General features: G+C 39.7%; 1 protein-coding gene across 9 annotated transcripts in view; it reads left to right on the forward strand.

Moving 5' to 3' along the window:
* Positions 1-19,773, forward strand: part of P4HA1 (prolyl 4-hydroxylase subunit alpha 1) — an 86,828-nt gene that overhangs the window by 163 nt on the left and 66,892 nt on the right. For 7 of the 9 annotated variants that reach the window (XR_012417814.1, XR_012417815.1, XR_012417817.1 and 4 more), the window contains exons 2-4: positions 14,802-14,909; positions 15,881-15,977; positions 17,836-17,987. Coding sequence is in view for 4 of the 9 variants with exons in the window: in XM_005565535.5 (XP_005565592.1) it covers positions 14,834-14,909; positions 15,881-15,977; positions 17,836-17,987 (325 nt within the window). In the remaining 5 variants the exon portion in view is untranslated. The remainder of the gene's footprint in view (positions 1-14,801; positions 14,910-15,880; positions 15,978-17,835; positions 17,988-19,773) is intronic. The other 2 variants (XM_074001841.1, XM_045362049.3) reach the window with 1 other exon arrangement.

Genomic DNA, 19,773 nt, shown 5'->3' on the forward strand with positions numbered 1-19,773 from the left:
TGGACAGCTGCGGCGATCCATTCCTCCCAGCTGTGGTGGGACTTCTGGGCCGGGGGTTCCTCAGGTTACCACAGCAGCCTCGGTACCTTCCCCTCGGGAGACTCGGCCCCTCTCCCTGCGCCACGCGACTCCCGGCGACCTTGCTCCTTCGTGCCCCCCTTTCCACCTCCGTCCTCAGTGCGCCTCGGACCGCTTGGGCTGCTGCAGCCTCAGTCCCCGCCCCAGGGACCAGGACTTTCTTGAATTTTCCTTCCCGGGGAGGAATCACCCTGTTGATTTTTTTTTTTCCAAGTTTCCCTGCACCTGGTCCTCCCTAACGAGGCTAAGGGGAATGCGAGCGCGGGGCGTGGGTTTTTGACCGCCACAGCCGCAGATGGTTCGCAAGTGGCGGTGGAGAGCGGATTTTAAGGCTTGGAGCTGAATCCGAAACGCGCCAGGCATTTTTGCCCTATCGAAAGTCGCCGGGAGCTGGGGGGACCTCCCCAGAAAGTTCCGGCTGAACTCATCTGTTGCGCGCAGCGGTGCAGTATTAGCAGCCAGACGTAGCCCGGGGCGCCGAGTTTTGTGCTCCTAGCACCGAGGAAGTAGGCTCTCGGGTCACCTCGTCGTCAGGGAAGCTTCCTTCCCTCTTCTTCCCCACAACTTTTTAAAAAAAGAGATAAGAGCTCTTCTCTCAGTCTCTGTCTCTGTGTCTCTCTGGCTCTGTCTCCCGAGAATTTGCAGCTTTTAAAAGTCCACATCAGTCCAACAAATTACATGGTTGTGTGAGGATTTTGAGTTGGATTACATGGCTGGCCCCCGGATGTATGTTTCAATGGGGAGGAAGGATGGTATGATAACTATGAGTCTCTTTCTCCTAAATAATCTAATCTGTTGAATACAAATTCAATGTTTAGATGCTAACATCTTATGCGTTCCGGATTGAGTGCAGACTCTTGGAATTTTGCACTGTTTTCTTTAAAAAAAGGGTTAAAGAAGCAGCTAGATGCTCTTGTAGGAATTGATCTAAAAGGCCAAAGAGACTTGCCAATTTCCACTTAACTGTTTCTGGTTTCTCCGAGAGCGGTGGTTCTTGGACTTTCCCTTGGAATGCACTCGGAGGGGATGAAATAGCCACTACGTGAAGTGGGGGAGGGGCAAAGACGTGGCAGCAGTGTTCTTTCATCAATTTTTTACTCTCCTTTTTTTAAAGTTCTGGTTAGAAACGTATTTCCCCTTTTAGGTTTAGACATAGCTTATGAATGAGGCTTGTCTTTTCCTAAAATAATCAGATGAAAAATTCAGTCTGCAAAGCAGGAACATTGGAAGTTAATTTAAACATTTAAAGGGATTTTTAAAATCAAGTTTCTATGGAGAAAATGGGTATCCTAAGAGGATGTATTCAAGAAGCTGAACGTGAACAACCTCAACTATATTTTGTTTTGATTTGAAATGTGAATACACACCCCGTGATTTTTTTTTTAATCTTGTGAGCGTAATTTAAGAATCTGAAACGTGAACTTCAAATTTTGCCTTTTTCTTTATGTGGGAAACAGAGATTTTATCACTTACCTTTAATAAAAGTCATAGTCAGTTTTGGTTTTGAGACGTTGTGCCTTAAGTCCTGCCATTGTTTTTGATAGCTGATGGCAAATGCCTCTTAGATTTACATAGACTAACTAGGAAAAGGATCATTTCTCTTTTAAATGGGTAGTGCTGTTTTTATTGACATTTTGAAATGAGTTTCATTTTGAAGTACTGAAAACCAGGACTTTGGTAGAAGGATAATTACATTGACCATTTTGTGTTTTGGTAACTTAGATGGTAAAACAGATGAAAAATGTGTACAACTTTTAATTATGCCAAAAAAAATTAGTGCAAAAGACAATTTAAAAAAAAAGTTTTATATTGCCTGTGTGGTCTGGGTTGTTGGGGATGAATCTTGGCTTTTCGGCAAGCAGTCGTTAACTTTTTCTATTACTGCAGAGGAAGTTGTATACTGAAAAGCAGTATTTTTCAGTAGGGCAATTAAGTTCAGACGGCATTTATTCCAGGGATGCAGCAAGAGATGGGACAGCCATAAAGCTTGTGAGCCTGCCTTTCTGTGGAAGGAATGCTTTATTTTACTTAGTAACCAGTTATCAACTAGGATATAATTATTGCTCTTTGATTGACCTGTGAGATATATAATAGTGGTTCTCAAACTATTTTAAGGTCATGAAATCCTTTTAGAATCTGATGGAATCTGTGGTCCTAGGTCAGATAATGCAAATACACCCTTCATGGAATGTTATATGTCACTTCCTGCTCCCCCACTCAAGTCCATCCATGAACTCTCTTACAAGAACCCCTAAAAAGTAAGAGATGTGAAGCTACTCTTTAAGGGTATCTAGGTGTCTTGAGGCAGTATTGAATATTTCTGAAAATTGATTTGGGTGGGTAAGTCTGACTGGACTTGTATATGTGGGTGACCCTAATACATTTTTGCCAAAAGGGTTTTAGCAAAAGTTAATAGGTTGTTAGAATTGTTAAACTGCTAAATTGTGTAGTCTGTGAAAGTATATCATCACATTGTATGCTCCCTCCTATATATGGTAACTTATCTTTGGTTTTCCATTCTGAAAGTGGAACAGGCTTGGAAGTAAACAAAAATAAATTGCACAGGCTCTTGGCATTAAGCTTTATTGCTTTTCTTGCAGTGAGATCTTGAATCTTGTAATTAAACCATAATGTGTTGTGTGTGTATAAATATATGAATATATATAAAAAAATCCAAATAAAATGAGTATATGTGTGTGTGCATATATATATATATATATATATATATTTTTTTTTTTTTTTTTTTTTTTTTGTTTTGAGACGGAGTCTCGCTCTGTCACCCAGGCTGGAGTGCAGTGGCGCAATCTCGGCCCACTGCAAGCTCTGCCTCCTGGGTTCACGCCATTCTCCTAAGCCTCCCGAGTAGCTGGGACTAGAGTTGCCCGCCACCACGCCCAGCTAATTTTTTGTATTTTTAGTAGAGATGGGGTTTCACTGTGTTAGCCAGGATGGTATCAATCTCTTGACCTTGTGATCCGCCCGCCTCGGCCTCCCAAAGTGCTGGGATTACAGGTGTGATCACGCCACCGTGCCTGGCCAAAGCTTTGTGTTTCTATTCAACAAAATTTATTTGTATTTATGAAGCTGCCCTGTCATTAGTTTTTCTCTAGCTGAATAAGTATTGTACCTAAACAAAAGCTTCGGCAATTCAAAAGGACTCTCATTTAGGTTACTTCAGCAGTTTTTAAACTCTGTGTGATGAAAAACATTCTTTTTCCTTGTCTTCCTTTGGATGATCAGTATGACTGTTAGTATATTTGGTTTGATATTTGCTAAAAATACATTATAGAGATTCAGACTTCTTACCTAGTTGTCATTAGTGAATGGGGACTATATTGGGACTTCCTCTTCCTCATGTTTAGTGTTTCATAAAAATGTGTCCATATTTTGTTTATTCATTTCTTTCTTAAATAGTAATATTATGTGGAATTAGTACACTCAACCTTTCTTTTTTTTTTTTTTTTTTTTAAAGAGAGAGGATCTTGCTCTGTTGCCCAGGATGGAGTGCAGTGGCGTGATCATAGCTCACTGCAGCCTTGAACTCCTGGGCTCAAGCAATCCTTCTTCTGCCTCAGCCTCCAGGTGTAGCTCGGGGTACAGGTGCACACCACCATGCCTAGCTAATTTTTTAATTTTTTGTAGAGATGGGATCTTGCTCTGTTGACCAGGCTAGTCTTGAACTCCTGGCCTCAAGTGATTCTCCCATCTGCCCCACAAAGTGTTGGGATTATAGGCGTGAGCCACCATGCCTGGTCATCCTTACTCTCTTGTTGGACACTTGAGCTGTTTCTCCATTATAAGTAGTGCAAAGAGAGGACTGTAATTTAGTGGTTTATTTTATCAACCTGTATAACTGCAGTAAACTTGAACCAATTTTTTAATTTTTAAATTTATATTTAAATTTTTTTTTAGAGACAGGGTCTTACTATGTTGCTCAGGCATGGTGGCTAATGCCTGTAATCCCAGCACTTTGGAAGGCTGAGGCAGGAGGATCACTTGAGGCCAGGAGTTCAAGACCAGCCTGGTCAGCATAGTGAGACCCCATCTCTCTACAAAAATAATTTTTTTTAATTAATGGGGCATGAGGTTGCAGACATCTGTAGTGTAACTACTTGGGAGACTGAGGTGGGAGGATCGCATGAGCCCAAGAGTTGGAAGCTGCAGTGAGCTATGATAGCACCATTGCACTCTAGCCTGGTAATGGCGCAAGACCCTGTCTCTTTAAAAAAAAAAAAAGGCATTTACAATATGCCCAGTAGACTGTAGGAGAATCAAGAATGATGAGAACTGTTTCATAGGAGAAGTAGGTCATAAAAAGTACATGATGTATCATCATGTGGCTAACATTTTACTAGATATTAAATCTGTAGCACTGAATGGCAATGCATATCTAGATTCACATCCTCTACAACCACTAATTCATTTATCCCTATTGTAGTATATATGGTCTTATTTTGTCTGTCTTTACCTTAACTTGAGAAATTTGGATCTGGCATTAGAATAGAGAGAGAACTGAAGGCTAGAAAGAGAAGGGGTAGACTGGGGTAAATAAAAGTGGAATTTTGGCAGAATAGCCTTGGGAGGGATGAAGCTGAGTATACCTGGGCCTCAGAGCAATAATCCATTTGTTAGGAGGAAAGGGACTGCTAAAGCTAGCTTTTGAGTATTTTACTTTGACCTGAGTGGCCTTGGTCTGAATAGCTCATATTCAGAGATAAGAATATATTTAACTTTTTTGTACTAAGAATAGTATTTGAGTAATGCTATAGGTACATATGAGAATTTGGCCTTCATCTCTGCAGAGTCAGTTAAACACAAGTTTCTCCAGATATTTCCATTACAGGAATCAAAGTTCTTTGATTTTTGGAACTTCAGTAAAACCCAAGAATGAATAGCCGAGAACTATCATTGGAGAAAAGATAGACATACGGATCAATTGAACAAAATAGAGAATTGAGTCACACAAAAATTGTCAGTTCATTTTGAAACAGTGTAAGGGCAATTCAGTAGAGGATAGTATGGAACAGTTGAATATTCATATGCAAAGAAAAAAAAGAATCTTTGTTTTATTTGGACACCAAGTATCCACTGTTGGACACTGGGCAGTCCCTTGCCCAGGAATTTATATGAATATGGGGACAAATGACATGAATCCACCAATGGATATGAAATAAAGTTTACTTACACAGTAAACAGCAAAAGGATTCCTCAAGGTCAGGGACTTAGGTTTAGTCCAGAATGAAGCAAAAGTGAAACAGGGTGGGTGGCTTTGGTTTTCATTGTGACCAAAAGGTGGAAATTGTTTGATGGTTCCTATGTGTGGTATTTACATGGTTTCAACTTCACACCAATACCAAGGGAGGGAATACCTGGGCTTTCTTACAGACTTACCCAGATGTGGGACAAAAGGGAGAGAGGTGTGGGACTTAAAAGCAATCCGCACTCAAACATCAAAATGAAATCTTTTTCTTTATTAGAGCCTCAATCTGTACTTCACACTCTATGCAAAAATTAGTTCAAAATGGTTCATAGGCTGGGTCTGGTCGCTCACATTTGTAATCCCAGCATTTTGGGAGGTTGAGGCAGGAGGATTGCTTGAGCACAGGAGTTTGAGACTAGCCTTGGCAATAGAGTGAGACCCATTTCTATTTTAAAAGGTTCATAGATTGTGAAGTAAAATGTACGGCTATAAAATATTTGAAAGAAAACATAGGAAAAAAAAATATATATATATATTTTTGAGACAGAGTCTTGCTCTGTCGTCCAGGCTGGAGTGCAGTGGCAGGATCTTGGCTTACTGCAAACTCTGCCTCCCAGGCTCACACCATTCTCCTGCCTCAGCCTCCCGAGTAGCTGGGACTGCAGGCATCCGCCACCACGCCCGGCTAATTTTTTGTATTTTTAGTAGAGACGGGGTTTCACTGTGTTAGCCAGGATGGTCTCGATCTCCTGACCTCGTGATCCGCCCGCCTTGGCCTCCCAAAGTGCTGGGATTACAGGCATGAGCCACCGTGCCCGGCCGGACAAAACTTTTTGACCGTGGGTCAGGCGGAGATTTCTTGAACATGATACCGAGAACATGATTCATAAATGAGCGAACTGATAAATTAGACTTCATCAAAATTAAGAACTTCTGTTCTTCTAAACACTCTGTTGAGAGAATAAAAAGACTTCACAGACTAGGAGAAAATATTCCCCATCACATATTTGACCAAAAATAGACTGTATAAGGAACTCAAAGCTGGGCATGGTGGCTCACTTCTGTAATCTCAGAACTTTGGGAGGCCAAGACTGGAGAATTGCTTGAAAGTCCAGGAGTTTGAGACCAGCCTGGGCAACACAGTGAGACCCCATCTCTATTAAAAAAAATTCAGTAAGTAAACAACTTAATTTAAAAGAGCAAAAGATTTGAGTTGACACTATGCAGGAAGGTGTATGAACAGCAGATAAACACCCCAAAAGGTGTTAAACATAGGCCGGACATGGTGGCTCATGCCTGTATTCCCAGAACTTTGGGAGGCTGAGGTGGGCGGATCACCTGAGGTTAGGAGTTCAAGACCAGCCCGGCCAACATAGCGAAACCCTGTCTCTACTAAAGTACAAGATTAAATTAGATGTGGTGGCACGTGCCTGTAATCCCAGCTACCTGGGAGACTGAGACATGAGAATCACTTGAACCCAGGAGGCGGAGGTTGCAGTGAGACAAGGTTGTGCCACTGCATTCCAGCTTGGGTGACAGAGTGAGACTCTGTCTCAAAAATCAAAAAAAAGGCATTAAACATCATTAGTAATGTGGAATTGCAAATTAAACCCATAATGAGATACCACTATATGCCTATTGTGAAAATTAAGATATTAAGAGAAAGTAAGGAAAAACGGCAATACAAAATGCTGGTAAGAATGTGGAGCAATGGAAACTTTCTTCCTTTGCTGTTGGGAGGGCAAATTGTATAGCTACTGTGGAGAAATGTTTGGCAGTTTTTTATGAAGGTAAATATACACTTGTAATATGACCCAACATTCCCACTCCTAGGTATTTACCCAAGTGAAATGAGAACTTAGGTTGACTTCCTTTTTTTTTTTGAGATGGAGTCTCACTCTCTTGCCCAGGCTGGAGTGCAGTGACACAATATCGGCTCACTGCAACCTCCGCCTCCTGGGTTCAAGCAGTTCTCCTGCCTCAGCCTCCCAATTAGCTGGGATTTACAGGCACATGCCACCACGCCTGGCTAATTTTTGTATTTTTAGTAGAGATGGGGTTTCACCATGTTGGCCAGGTTGGTCTTGAACTCCTGACCTCAAGTGATCTGCCTGCCTCGGCCTCCCAGAGTGCCAGGATTACAGGCATGAGCCACCGCTCCTAGCCTGTTTTCTTTTTAATTTTTTAAAAACAGCTTTATTGAGTAATAATTCTTGTACCATACAATTTTCCCTTTGAAGTATGCATTTCAGTGACTTTTAATATATTCACAGTTGTGTTACCACAACAATCAATTTTAAAACATTTATTTCACTCCAAAAAGAAACCCCAGACCCAGTAGCAGTCACTCCGATTGTCCCTTGCCTAGCCCTGGGCAACCACTAATCTACTTTTTGTCTCTAGAGATTATTTTACTTAATGTTTTCAAGTTTCATTTGTGTTATAACATATATCAGTACTTCATTTCCGTTTATAGCCAAATAATATTCCATTGTATGGATAGAACCACACTTTGTTTACCCACTAATGGATATTTAGGTTATTTCCACCCTTTTGGCTATTATGAATAATGCTGCTGCCATGAACATTCATGCACAAGTTTTTGTGTGGACATGTGTTCTCATTTCTTTTGGGTATAGACCTATGAGTGAAATAGCTGGGCCATATGGTTACTCTGTTTAGCTTTTTTGAGGAACTAAACTGTTTTCCAGACCAACTGCCTCATTTTACATTTCTACCAGCAATGTATCAGAGTTCCAGTTTCTCCCTGTCCTTGTCAATACTTGTAATTGTGTGTCACTTTTTGTTTTAAAGAGATGAAGTCTCACTGTGTTGCCCAGGTTGGAGTACAGTGGCCATTCTCAGGTGCAATCATAGTGCACTTATATGCTCAAACTCCTAGACTCCAGTGATCCTCCTGCCTCAGTCTCCCAAGTAGATGGAACTATAGGTGTATGCCACTGTACCCACTAGTCATTTTTTACTGTAGCTATCAAAGTGGCAGTGAAGTGGTATCTCATTGTGGAATTGATTTGCATTTTCATAGTGATGAATGATGTTGAACATCTTCTCATGTACTTGCCTCTTTGGAGAAATGTCTATTCAAATCTTTTGCCCATTAAAAAAAATTACTGGCCGGGTGCGGTGGCTCACAACTGTAATCCCAGCACTTTGGGAGGCCAAGGCGGGCAGATCACCTGAGGTCGGGAGTTCAAGACCAGCCCGACCAACATGGAGAAACCCCGTCTCTACTAAAAATACAAAATTAGCCAGGTGTGGTGGCTTGTGCCTGTAATCCCAGCTACTCGGGAGGCTGAGGCAGGAGAATTGCTTGAACCCAGGAGGTGGAAGTTGCAGTGAGCTGAGATTGTGCCATTGCACTCCAGCCTGGGCAACAAGAGCAAAACTCTTGTCTCAAAAAAAAAAAAATTATTGAGTTCTGAGTTCTTTATATATTTGGATACTAAACCTGATACTATCGGAAATGTGATTTGCAAATACTTTTTTATGTTGTCTTCACTTTCTTGAAGCACAGCAGTTTTAGATTTTGGCAAAGTTCAATTTGTTTATTTCTTTGGCTTCTTGTGCTTTAGGTGTCATATCTAAGAAACTGTTGCCTAAGCGTTATGATTAATTGCCTAATCCAAAGTTATGAAGATAATTTCTTTTTTTTAATGAGATGGACTCACTCTGTCGCCCAGACTGGAGTGCAGTGGCACAATCATGGCTTATAGTACCCTCTGCCTCCTGGGCTCAAGCAATCCTTCCACCTCAGCCTCCTGAGTTGCTGGGACTGCAGGAGCATGCCACCATGCCTGGCTGATATTTGTATTTTTTTGTAAAGATTGAGTTTCACCATGTTGCCAAGGCTGGTCTTGAACTCTTGAACTCAAGTGATCCTTCCATCTTGGCCTCCCAAAGTGCTGGGATTACATACACCTCGGTGGCATGAACCACCAAGCCTGGCCAGTTTATTGTCTTAAACTTCAAAATGGTCTTAATGTGTTAATTTTAGGGCAAATTTAAAGTTTTCTTGTTTATTCCCAGGTAATTAAGTGTTGCTTTTGCAAATGAACTTTTTAAAATTTTTTCCTGTGATTGGTTATTCTTTGTATATAACGGTCATTTTCTAAAGAGAATGCCAGTTTTTACCCTCAAATAATCATTTTTCAAGTAGTATAACTGCTGTATAAAATTCATTCTTGGGTTGGGCACGGTGGCTTATACCTGTAATCCCAGCACATTGGGAGGCTCAGGTGGGAAGACTGCTTGAGTCCAGGAGTTGGAGACCAGCCTGGGCAACATAAGGAGATCCCAACTCTACAAGAAATAAAAGAAAATTTAAAAAATTGACCGGTCATGGTGGCACAAGCCTGTAGTCCAAGCCACTCAGGAAGCTGAGGTGGAAGGATCACTTGAGCCCTGGAGGTCAAGGCTGCAGTGAACTGTGATTGCTCCACTGCACTCCAGACTGGGCAACAGAGCCAGACCCTGTCTCCGAAACAACACAATTAGTCTTGAATGAAGTTTCATGAAAACTGCTGAATTTGGAATTGTTTGCCTTACTTCACTTAATAATTTATATTTAAGTTTAAGAAATCTAAAATGCATATTGTACAAACAATACTTTTTTTTTTTTTTTTTTTTTTTTTTGAGACGGAGTCTCGCTCTGTCACCCAGGCTGGAGTACAGTGGCGTGATCTCGGCTCACTGCAACCTCTGCCTCCTGGGTTCAAGTGATTCTCCTGCCTCAGCCTCCTGAGTAGCTGGGATTATGGGCGCCTGCCACCACACCCGGCTAATTTTTGTATTTTTGGTAGAGACGGGGACCATGTTGGCCAGGCTAGTCCTTGAACTCCTCATCTCAGGTGATCCATCCACCTTGGCCTCCCAAAGTGCTAGGATTACAGGCGTGAGCCACCACACCTGTCCTTGCTGTTATTTTTATGGGTACAGAGTCTCTGTCACCCAGGCTAGAGTGCAGTAGCCCATTCATGGCCCACTGCAGCCTCTACCTCCCAGGCTCAAGTGATCCTCCAGCCTCAACCTACTGAGTAGCTGGGACTACCACCACACCTGGCTATTTAAAAAAATTTTTTTTAATAGAATTGGGGTTTCCTTGTGTTGCCCAGGCTGGTTTCAAACTCCTGGCCTCCAGTGATCCTCCCGCCTTAGCCTCCCAATATGTTGGGATTACAGGCATGAGCCACTGCACCCAGTTTAGGCTTAAGTATCTTTGAAAAAGAAAGTGAAATGTAGAGGCTTATAGAACTAGAAAGTGGAATATGCTCAAAATCTTATATTATTTGTTAGTTACTCTTTTGTTAGAGAGTAATTAACTACTTCTTAAAAGGTTTAGGGTATCTTAATATAAGAGTTAATGCTTTAGGTTTATTATTTTGTACGAAGTTAATTTTTGTGTTACTATAAAAATGTATCACAGGAGGTCTGGAAAATACAGAGATATAAAAGAAAATTATCAGCTGGGCGTGGTGGCTCATGCCTGTAATCCCAGCACTTTGGGAGGCTGAGGCGGGCAGATCACGTGAGGTCAGGAGTTCGAGACCAGCCTGGCCAACATGGCAAAACCCCGTCTGTACTAAAAATACAAAAATTAGCCGGGCGTGTTGGCAGATGCCTATAATCCCAGCTACTTGGGAGGCTGAAGCAGGAGAATCGCTTTAACCCGGGACACAGAGGTGGCAGTGAGCCAGAGTGAGTAGACTGCGCTACTACACTCCAGCCTGGGCAACAGAATGAGACTCTTGTCTCAAAAAAAAAAAAAAAAGAAAATTATCTACTGTTTTGCTAACCAGAGACAATTACACTTTGGTGAATTTCCTCTGCATATGTTCTTGCATAGTTATGACCATATTATGATGTTAATTTTTTCTTTGTTTTGACCAGTGTTAATTTATAACTTTGTGTTGTGGTAATGAAAACATAATCTTAGTCAGTATAGATTCCACCAGGGTTGTATGATAATTTTTAAATCTTGTTTTTTCATTTAACTCTACAAGTTAAAGGATGTGTTCATTTTAAGTTTCTTGGCATATAACAACATTAAATAATTTTGCTTGTTAATTGTTCACTTGATGGGCAAAAATGGTGTCTTATTTTATGTCATTAATTACTAATAAGTTTGAGCATTTTTTGTTGAGCTAACAACTTTTCCTTTTTGTGAGTTCCAAGTTCTTTATCCACTTGTCTATTAACATCTTAGTGGTTTTCTTATTGATTTGTATGAGCTCCTTAAAAGTGCTCTATTTTCTTTAAATGATTTTCTAGTTTGAGTTTTAAAGTGTTTTTTTTTTTTTTTTTCCCACACATAAGCTTATTTTGTGTATTCAAATTCCATCTGGCTTTTGATAGGTTGTTTTCTTTCTCTCTCTCTTTTTTTTTTTTTCCTGAGATGAGGTCTCACTTTGTTGTCCAGGCTGGAGAGCAGTGACAAGATCATGGCTCACTGCAGCCTCAACCTCCTGGTCTCAAGTGATCCTCCTGCGTCAGCCTCCCAAGTAGCTGGGACCACAGGTGTATGCCACCATGCCCAGCTAATTTTTTGATTTTTTTTTTTTTTTTTTTTTTGTAGAGATGAGGTCTTGCTATGTTGCCCAGTCTGGTCTCAAACTCCTGAGCTCAAGCGATCCTCTTGCTTTGGCCTCCCAAAGTACAGGGATTACAGGTGTGAACCACTGTGCCCAGGCATTTTCTTATTTTTAAGTTTAGAAATTCTCTGCTTTTAGAGATCTGATAACTATTCTGTTGTTGCTGTTTGTTTTACTTTGTTTTGTTGATTATAACTATGTAATCCATCTAGAATTTATTTTGAAACATGATGTACGGTAAAGATACTTATTCTTTCTATGATTGTTTTGAATTTTTACATAGGCTCTGTCATTCTTAAAATATTTTCATGCTATGTGAAGAAAAATACTATCTTAAGCTGGTTATTTTTAGTTATTTCTGTAGGCTAATGGTTTTTAATTCCTTGTGAGATTTAAGGACAATGGGAGATGACAAAAAACTTTAGTGACAATATATTTTAACAATGGCAAAATAACCTGTTTTCTGACAAATCTAAACTCTCTTATCAGAGTTAAAAGTTTAGATAACATTTGTGATTAGCCTTCTGTTAGTACAGTGAAAACATTTGTATTTTCTGCAAATAGCATTTATCCATGAAGAAAATTAGAATAAAAATCTGTTTAAATGGAAAATTCTAGACTCTTCAGACAGCTCAGGCTTTTCAAAAAGCCTTGTGCTTTGGCAGGAGCCCAGGATAGGAAGTGTCTACATCTGCTACATTCTAGAAGCCTTCCCCAAATCACTGTAACGTAGCCAAAAGAGCAGTGTATTTCATTACTTTGTGGTTCTGGAAATATCTGGAAGTTTGCCGCAAACTCGAGGGAGGAGACTAAGGAGTACTTCCAATTTTTGTGGTGATCTGTTTTTATTGAGATTCAAGTTAGGGGGACAGTGGGGTTATTTTTTAGCTCTTGTAGAATGGGGAGCTTTCAGTTTGAACTTGAGCCTTTTGGTTTAGCTCATGTCACATAGGAAGACGAGTCAGAGGGGCCTGCACAAAGAGGAACAGGTTGACAAGTCAGTTTAACCAATGGGAGCCTGTTACTGGAGCAAACTATATTGTAATGGTAACTTACTCTCCTGTAAAGTAATAAGAAAGACAAAGTTCATGTTTGTAGGGGAGAAGGTGAAGAGAAGAGTGCTAGCAGGGCATCTGGGAAAGTGAGGTAAAGCCTTTCTGTTGGTTAGTTTATATCCTCATTTGCCGTGAAGAATCCTCACTAGAAAAGATAGTGCTACCATGGATATAGAGCAAAAACACAAATGGGCTTTGCTGCCAGGTTTTAAAAAAGAAAGAATAGAGGCCACAGAGATGTCTTAGGCTAAGTTTTTTTTGTTTTTGTTTTTGTTTTTTTTACATAGAACACAGTTGATAAGAGAAACAAAACTAAAGTCTGGGTCCTTTGAGAGAAAATACTTGTTTAAATGGACATGGCTATTTATTCATTTTGGATTCTCTATAACTTTAAAAAAAAAAAAGACATGCACAGTGGTGCAGACCTGTATTTCCAGCTACTCAGGAGGCTGAGGTGGGAGGATCATTTGAGCCCAGGAGTTTGAGTTCAACTTGGACAATGTAGCAAGACCCCTGTCTCTTAAAAAACCAAACCAAGAGAACAGTGTCATTGCAATATAATTCATATACCTTATAATTCACCCATTTAGTATTCATGATTCAATGGTTTTTAGTACTTTCACAGAGTCATTCCACCATCAGTCAGTCACCACAGTCAATTTTATTTCATTTATTCATTTGTTTTTTAGAGATGGGGTCCTACTATCTTGCCCAAGCTGGCTTTGTACTCCTGGGTTCAAGTGATCCTCCTGCCTCAGTCTCCCAAGTAGCTGGGACTTCAGGCACCTGCCACTGTGCCTGGCCAGTCAATTTTAGAACATTTTATTGCCCCCAAATCTACAACTTTTGATTGAATTTATTCTAAAAAGTTAAGTTATAGGAAAAAGATGGGCTGGGTGCTATGGCTCACGCACCAGCCTATCCACCCAAAACTTTGGGAGGACAAGGCGGGCGGATCACCTGAGGTCAGGAGTTTGAGACTGTCTAAAAAATACATATATATATATATATATATATATATATATATATATGAAAAAGATGAAACAAATTAGGAATTTTAAGGATTAATCCGCTCTGACATCTTTTTCCTTTAAAATATAGTCTAACATTTTGAAAATGTATTGGTAATATTTAATATTTAAATAGATAAGTTGGTATATTTTTATGGAAAATTCATGGGATAGGTCCAAATCACAGAGAAAACTTATTTTTCAGGCTATACAAAAAAGCCACCTGCTATTCATTTACTCTAATTGTAATAGTGACTAAGGAGAACAAACTCAGCATGAATTTTTAAGCACAAATTATCAGGTGATAACAAACATACATTCTTTTCTAATATGGGTGCAGTGGCTCATGCTTATAATCCTAGCGCTTTGGGAGGCTGAGGCGAGTGTATCACTTGAGGCTAGGAGTTCAAGACCAACCTGGCCAACATAGCAAAACCTTGTCTCTGCTAAAAAGACAAAAAGTTAGCGAGGTATGGTGGCACACACCTTTGGTCCCAACTACTTGGGAGGCTGAGGCATAAGAATTGCTTGAACCTGGGAGGCGGAGGTTGCAGTGAGCCAAGATCGCACCACTGGACTCCAGCCTGGGCGACAGAGACTCTATCTCAAAAAAAAAGAAAAAAAAGAAACAGAATAAAACCACAAAAAAGAAATGTCATGGCAGTACTCTAATTATATGAAAAACAAGATAGTAGCTATTATTAAATTATTACACAATAGATAATAACATCAATTTTATGGGCAACCTTGGAATCTTTTACTTTTTCATAGAAATAATAGATAAGGAACTTTTCCTTCCCTCCTTTTGTATTTTTTAAGTAATGGCTGCATTTCTCTATTTCTGTTGTAGGTGTGTGATCCTGTAAAATTAAGTCTTCCAAGATGATCTGGTATATATTAATTATAGGAATTCTGCTTCCCCAGTCTTTGGCTCATCCAGGCTTTTTTACTTCAATTGGTAAGTCTTACTACTTGTTGATTTTTTTTGGTTTTGCATTTTTTAATTTCCATTTTTTAGTGTTTTAAAATCAGCAAAAACAAACACAGTGTTTTCCCAGAGTATAGGTTTATTTGCTGCCCCTTTAAAAGGTCCTTTTAAAATAATTTGATATTTTCTTTAATTTTTTAATTATAAAAATGATACATATTCAGGTTAAAATAATTTAATGCATATACTTATTCTTAATGCACAGATATACAAGTAATATACTGCATATGTATCTAATCTGCTTTTTCCACTTAAGAATCTACTGTGAACACCAGTATTTTTTGTATTATAACTTAAAAAATATTTTATCATTATTATTTTGAATAGAGACAGGGTCTTCCCATGTTGGCCAGACTGGTCTTCAACTCCTGGTCTCAAGGAATTCTCCTGGCTGGGCCTCCAAAGTGCTGGGATTACAACAGGCGTGAGCCGCCACGCCTGGCCCATAAGTATATACTTATGACTCTTGATTCCAGTATATAAAATGATGGGTTCTTGCATCCTGTTATACATAAACAGATTATTTGAAGCTTTTTTAGTGTGGCTTTTATTTATTAAATAAAAATTTAATTCTAATTAGTCTCAAAAACAAAGGTAAAGGGTTCGAGAAATAAAGAAGTAAAGGTGAAGAAACATTAATTTTTGGAAAGTAGTGTTGATTTGCAATTTAAAAATACATTTGTAGATGTAAAGACAATTTGCTAGCACAGTCTAAAGCTTGCAAAATTAAGTGGCTTGAAAATCAGAACTGGAACTCTTGATTAGAAGTTTTTGGCTTTATTTTGGTTTATCTGGTAAAAAAGGAAGAAAAGATCGTCTCCAGCATATCTGATTCATGCCAGTTAAATTGTCTCATAGAATGAAACAGTCTTAATCATTCTTATTCTTAACATACCTGTTAAGGATATGAGTATTTGATAACCTTCTTCCCCTTCTACTAGGTCAGATGACTGATTTGATTCATACTGAGAAAGATCTGGTGACTTCCTTGAAAGATTATATTAAGGCAGAAGAGGACAAGTTAGAACAAATAAAAAAGTAAGCAAAATGTTTACTTATTATGACTCTGACTAAACCTGGATGTTTTCTTTCTCGAGCTAAAATATTCTTTAAGTAGAAATGAAACCCATTTTTGAACCTTACAAAGCCAGTTGAAGTGGCTAAAATAGGAGTATAGAGAACAAGTTAGACTTGGGCCAACTTTCACATGGAAGAATATGGGTTGAGATAAGAATATGGATAGATATTGGCTAGGTGCGGTGGCTCATGCCTGTAATCCAGCACTTTGGGAGGCCGAGGAGGGTGGATCACTTGAGGCCAGGAGTTTGAGACCAGCCTGGCCAACGTGGTGAAACCCTGTCTTTACTAAAAATACAAAACTAGCTGGGTGTGGTAGCACGTGCCTGTAATCCCAGCTGCTTGGGAGGCTAAGGTAGGAGAATCACTTGAACCCGGGAGGTGGAGGCTACGGTGAGCCAGGATTGTGCCACTGCACTCCAGCCTGGGCTACAGAGCAAGAGACTATCTCAAAAAAAAAAAAAAAAAAAAAAGGATGGATATGGGAAGTTAACTAATAATTTTTTTTTTTTTTTTTTTTGAGACAGAGTCTTGCTCTGTTGCCCAGGCTGGAGTGCAGTGACATGATCTCGGCTCACTGCAACCTCCACCTTCCAGGTTCAAGTGATTCTCCTGCCTCAGCCTCCCGAGTAGCTGGGACTACAGGTGTGCGCCACCACGCCTGGGTAATTTTTGTATTTTTAGTAGAGATGGGGTTTTGCCATGTTGGCCAGGCTGGTCTCGAACTCCTGACCTCAGGTGATATGCCCGCCTTGGCCTCCCAAAGTACTGAGATTACAGGTGTGAGCCACTGTACCCAGCCTGACTGATAATTTTAAAAGTATTGCTAATATCTTCTATCCTCCTCTAACCTCTTAGTCAACCCACCTGCTGCTGCAATTTTCCAATTCTACTTATCCTTTACTTCCATGGTTCCACTGTAGAGATTATAGTGATAAGTATGGTTAGTGTTATTTAATTGATACAGTTTTTTTCTCTCTCTCTCTTTTTTTTTTTTTTTTGAGATGGAGTCTCGCTCTGTCGCCCAGGCTGGAGTGCAGTGGCCGGATCTCAGCTCACTGCAAGCTCCGCTTCCCGGGTTCACGCCATTCTCCTGCTTCAGCCTCCCGAGCAGCTGGGACTACAGGCGCCCGCCACCTCGCCCGGCTAGTTTTTGTATTTTTAGTAGAGACGGGGTTTCACCATGTTAGCCAGGATGGTCTCGATCTCCTGACCTCGTGATCTGCCCGTCTCGGCCTCCCAAAGTGCTGGGATTACAGGCTTGAGCCACTGCGCCCGGCCGATACAGTTTTTCTCAAATATGAATTTAATTGACTCATGTTCATAGTTAATCCTGACCTGAGAATTCCTGTCTTTTGTTTAAGCTGAGTGTTCAGTTTTTTTGTTTTAAGATACAGTTTCTAGAAACTGGATGTAAAGACTTAGTATAAGTTAATTTAAATGAACATGTGACTGAATTTGGGTTGGGCTAATTTGTAGTTTGTAATAATCAGTTATTTGGCCCTGGAACCTATGAGGAAATGAATTTTTAGACTTTTACTAGAGGGATTTGGTCACAACTTTTACTAAGACAGGGAGGTTCCATTTACTGTAACCATTTGGGAGAAACAAAATTAAAACAAAAAGTCCTATAGTTGTATTGATTCTGCCAAGAGGCTCTTGCTTTTTAAAGAGACCTTTTAATTTTACTTTAAAAAGAAACTATAGGTATAGTTTAACTCAAAAACTTCTAGTCATTATTTTTTCTGAGCATTTCACTAAATTGTGTTTTTCCCTATGAAATATACCTATTCTCAGTTTTTATGTTTTACATCTGTAGATGGGCAGAGAAGTTAGATCGGCTAACTAGTACAGCGACAAAAGATCCAGAAGGATTTGTTGGTCATCCAGTAAATGCATTCAAATTAATGAAACGTCTGAATACTGAGTGGAGTGAGTTGGAGAATCTGGTCCTTAAGGATATGTCAGATGGTAAGTCTGAAGAGATTCCTGAGTAAGGCAATATTGCCACCATCTGTAGAAATAATAAAATTAGTGATAAATTCAGTTCCCAGGAAACCAAGTGTTCAGTGTTATAACTGGATTTTGCCTGGATGCATTTGGTTTGAATAGAGTTAATTTAGTCAAAATCCTGAATTCTTTGACTAAAAAAGAAGTAATTTCATTTATTGTTGACTTTTGTTTTGAAATCTGCAAAAGTGAATAGATTATTTGGCATATAGCTTCGTTTCTGAGAGTAATCATTTTTATTTTAGGATTACCTTCAAATTTTAAAAAAGTATGTATCTGCAATCAATTTTTAAAAATGTTGGGAGTGTTACTATAAAGAGAAATATTAGCTGTGTTCTATCTAGTATTTTGAAGTTTAGAAGTAGTTTGCTCAATGTAGACAATCAAACTGAGGCTGCAAACCGTAATAGTGAATAAGTGATGCAATTGTAGTTGGAGTGTTGAAATGTTTTAGATACTTTAATAACAGACGTAGAAGACTAAATCTGGACTTCAGTAAGGAGGTAAAGGGAATTATACCCCCCCCCCAAAAAAAAGAAAAAGAGACGGAAAAGAGCTGAGCTACTTATGTAGATAAAATACGCCAAGGGTACTTACCAGTGTTTGTAAGCGGTGACTATTATGCACAGGGGTCAGGAAGCCTTGAAACAAAAAATATGGCAAGTACTTGTGAATACTTCTTTACTGTGAGAGGGAAGTGTCCGTGATTATTTTCTGTACTATATAATACCTTGGGAACCTTTTTTTTTTTTTTGGAGATAGGGTCTCACTGTTGCCCAGGCTGGAATACAGTGGCACAATCATGGTTCACTGCAGCTTTGAACTCCTGGGCTCAAGCAATCCTCCCACCTCAGCCTCCTCAGTAGCTGGCACTTCAGGCATAGACCACCACGCTGGGCCAATTAAAAAATTTTTCTTTCGTAGAAACAAGGTCTTGCTATGTTGCCCAGGCTGATCTCAAATTCTCGGCCTCATGTGATCCTTCCACCTCAGCCTCGCACAGTGCTTGGGATTACACATGTGAGCCCTGGTTCCTGGCCCCTGAACACATTTTTTAAAGGAAATCCACATATTTATTCTCAAGTAATGAACTAAGTTGTTTTATAATGTGAACCTTGGGACTTCGTTGTTTGAATCTGTAGTAGTCATTTCTATAATGCTATAATGCTATATATTTTTAATTTTTCTTAGAATTTTGTTTGTAGCATAAGAAATATTACAGCCTTTTATAAAATTTGTAAAACTTGCTAGTGAAATTCCCTATAGAAATTGCGACTGAGAGTTGGTCATAAAACTAAAAATATTGTTGGAAACAGAGCAGGTCAAAACTCCCATGCTGATCTAATAATGGAATTACACCAATAAAAAGCCACTGCACGTCAGCTTGGGCAACATGGCAAGACTCTCTCTCTAAAAAGAGACAAAACAGCATAAAAATATGCTTGATATAAACTCTAGCCCTCTTCTAGTTATTTGTTCATTTGTACATTTTCATTTACATAAAAATGCCAGGTCTCAACCAGGCACGGTGGCTCAGGCCTGTAATCCTAGTAGTTGGGGAGGCTGAGGCTGGCACATCACTTGAGGTTGGGAATTCGAGAGCAGCTCAGCCAACATGGTGAAACCCCGTCTCTACTGAAAATATAAAAGTTAGCTGGGCATGGTGGTGGGCACCTTTAATCCCAGCTACTCGGGAGACTGAGGCAGGAGAATCGCTTGAACCCGGGAGTCAGAAGTTGCCGTGAGC

Source organism: Macaca fascicularis, chromosome 9 (assembly GCF_037993035.2).
Source record: "Macaca fascicularis isolate 582-1 chromosome 9, T2T-MFA8v1.1".
Classification (NCBI taxonomy): domain Eukaryota; kingdom Metazoa; phylum Chordata; class Mammalia; order Primates; family Cercopithecidae; genus Macaca; species Macaca fascicularis.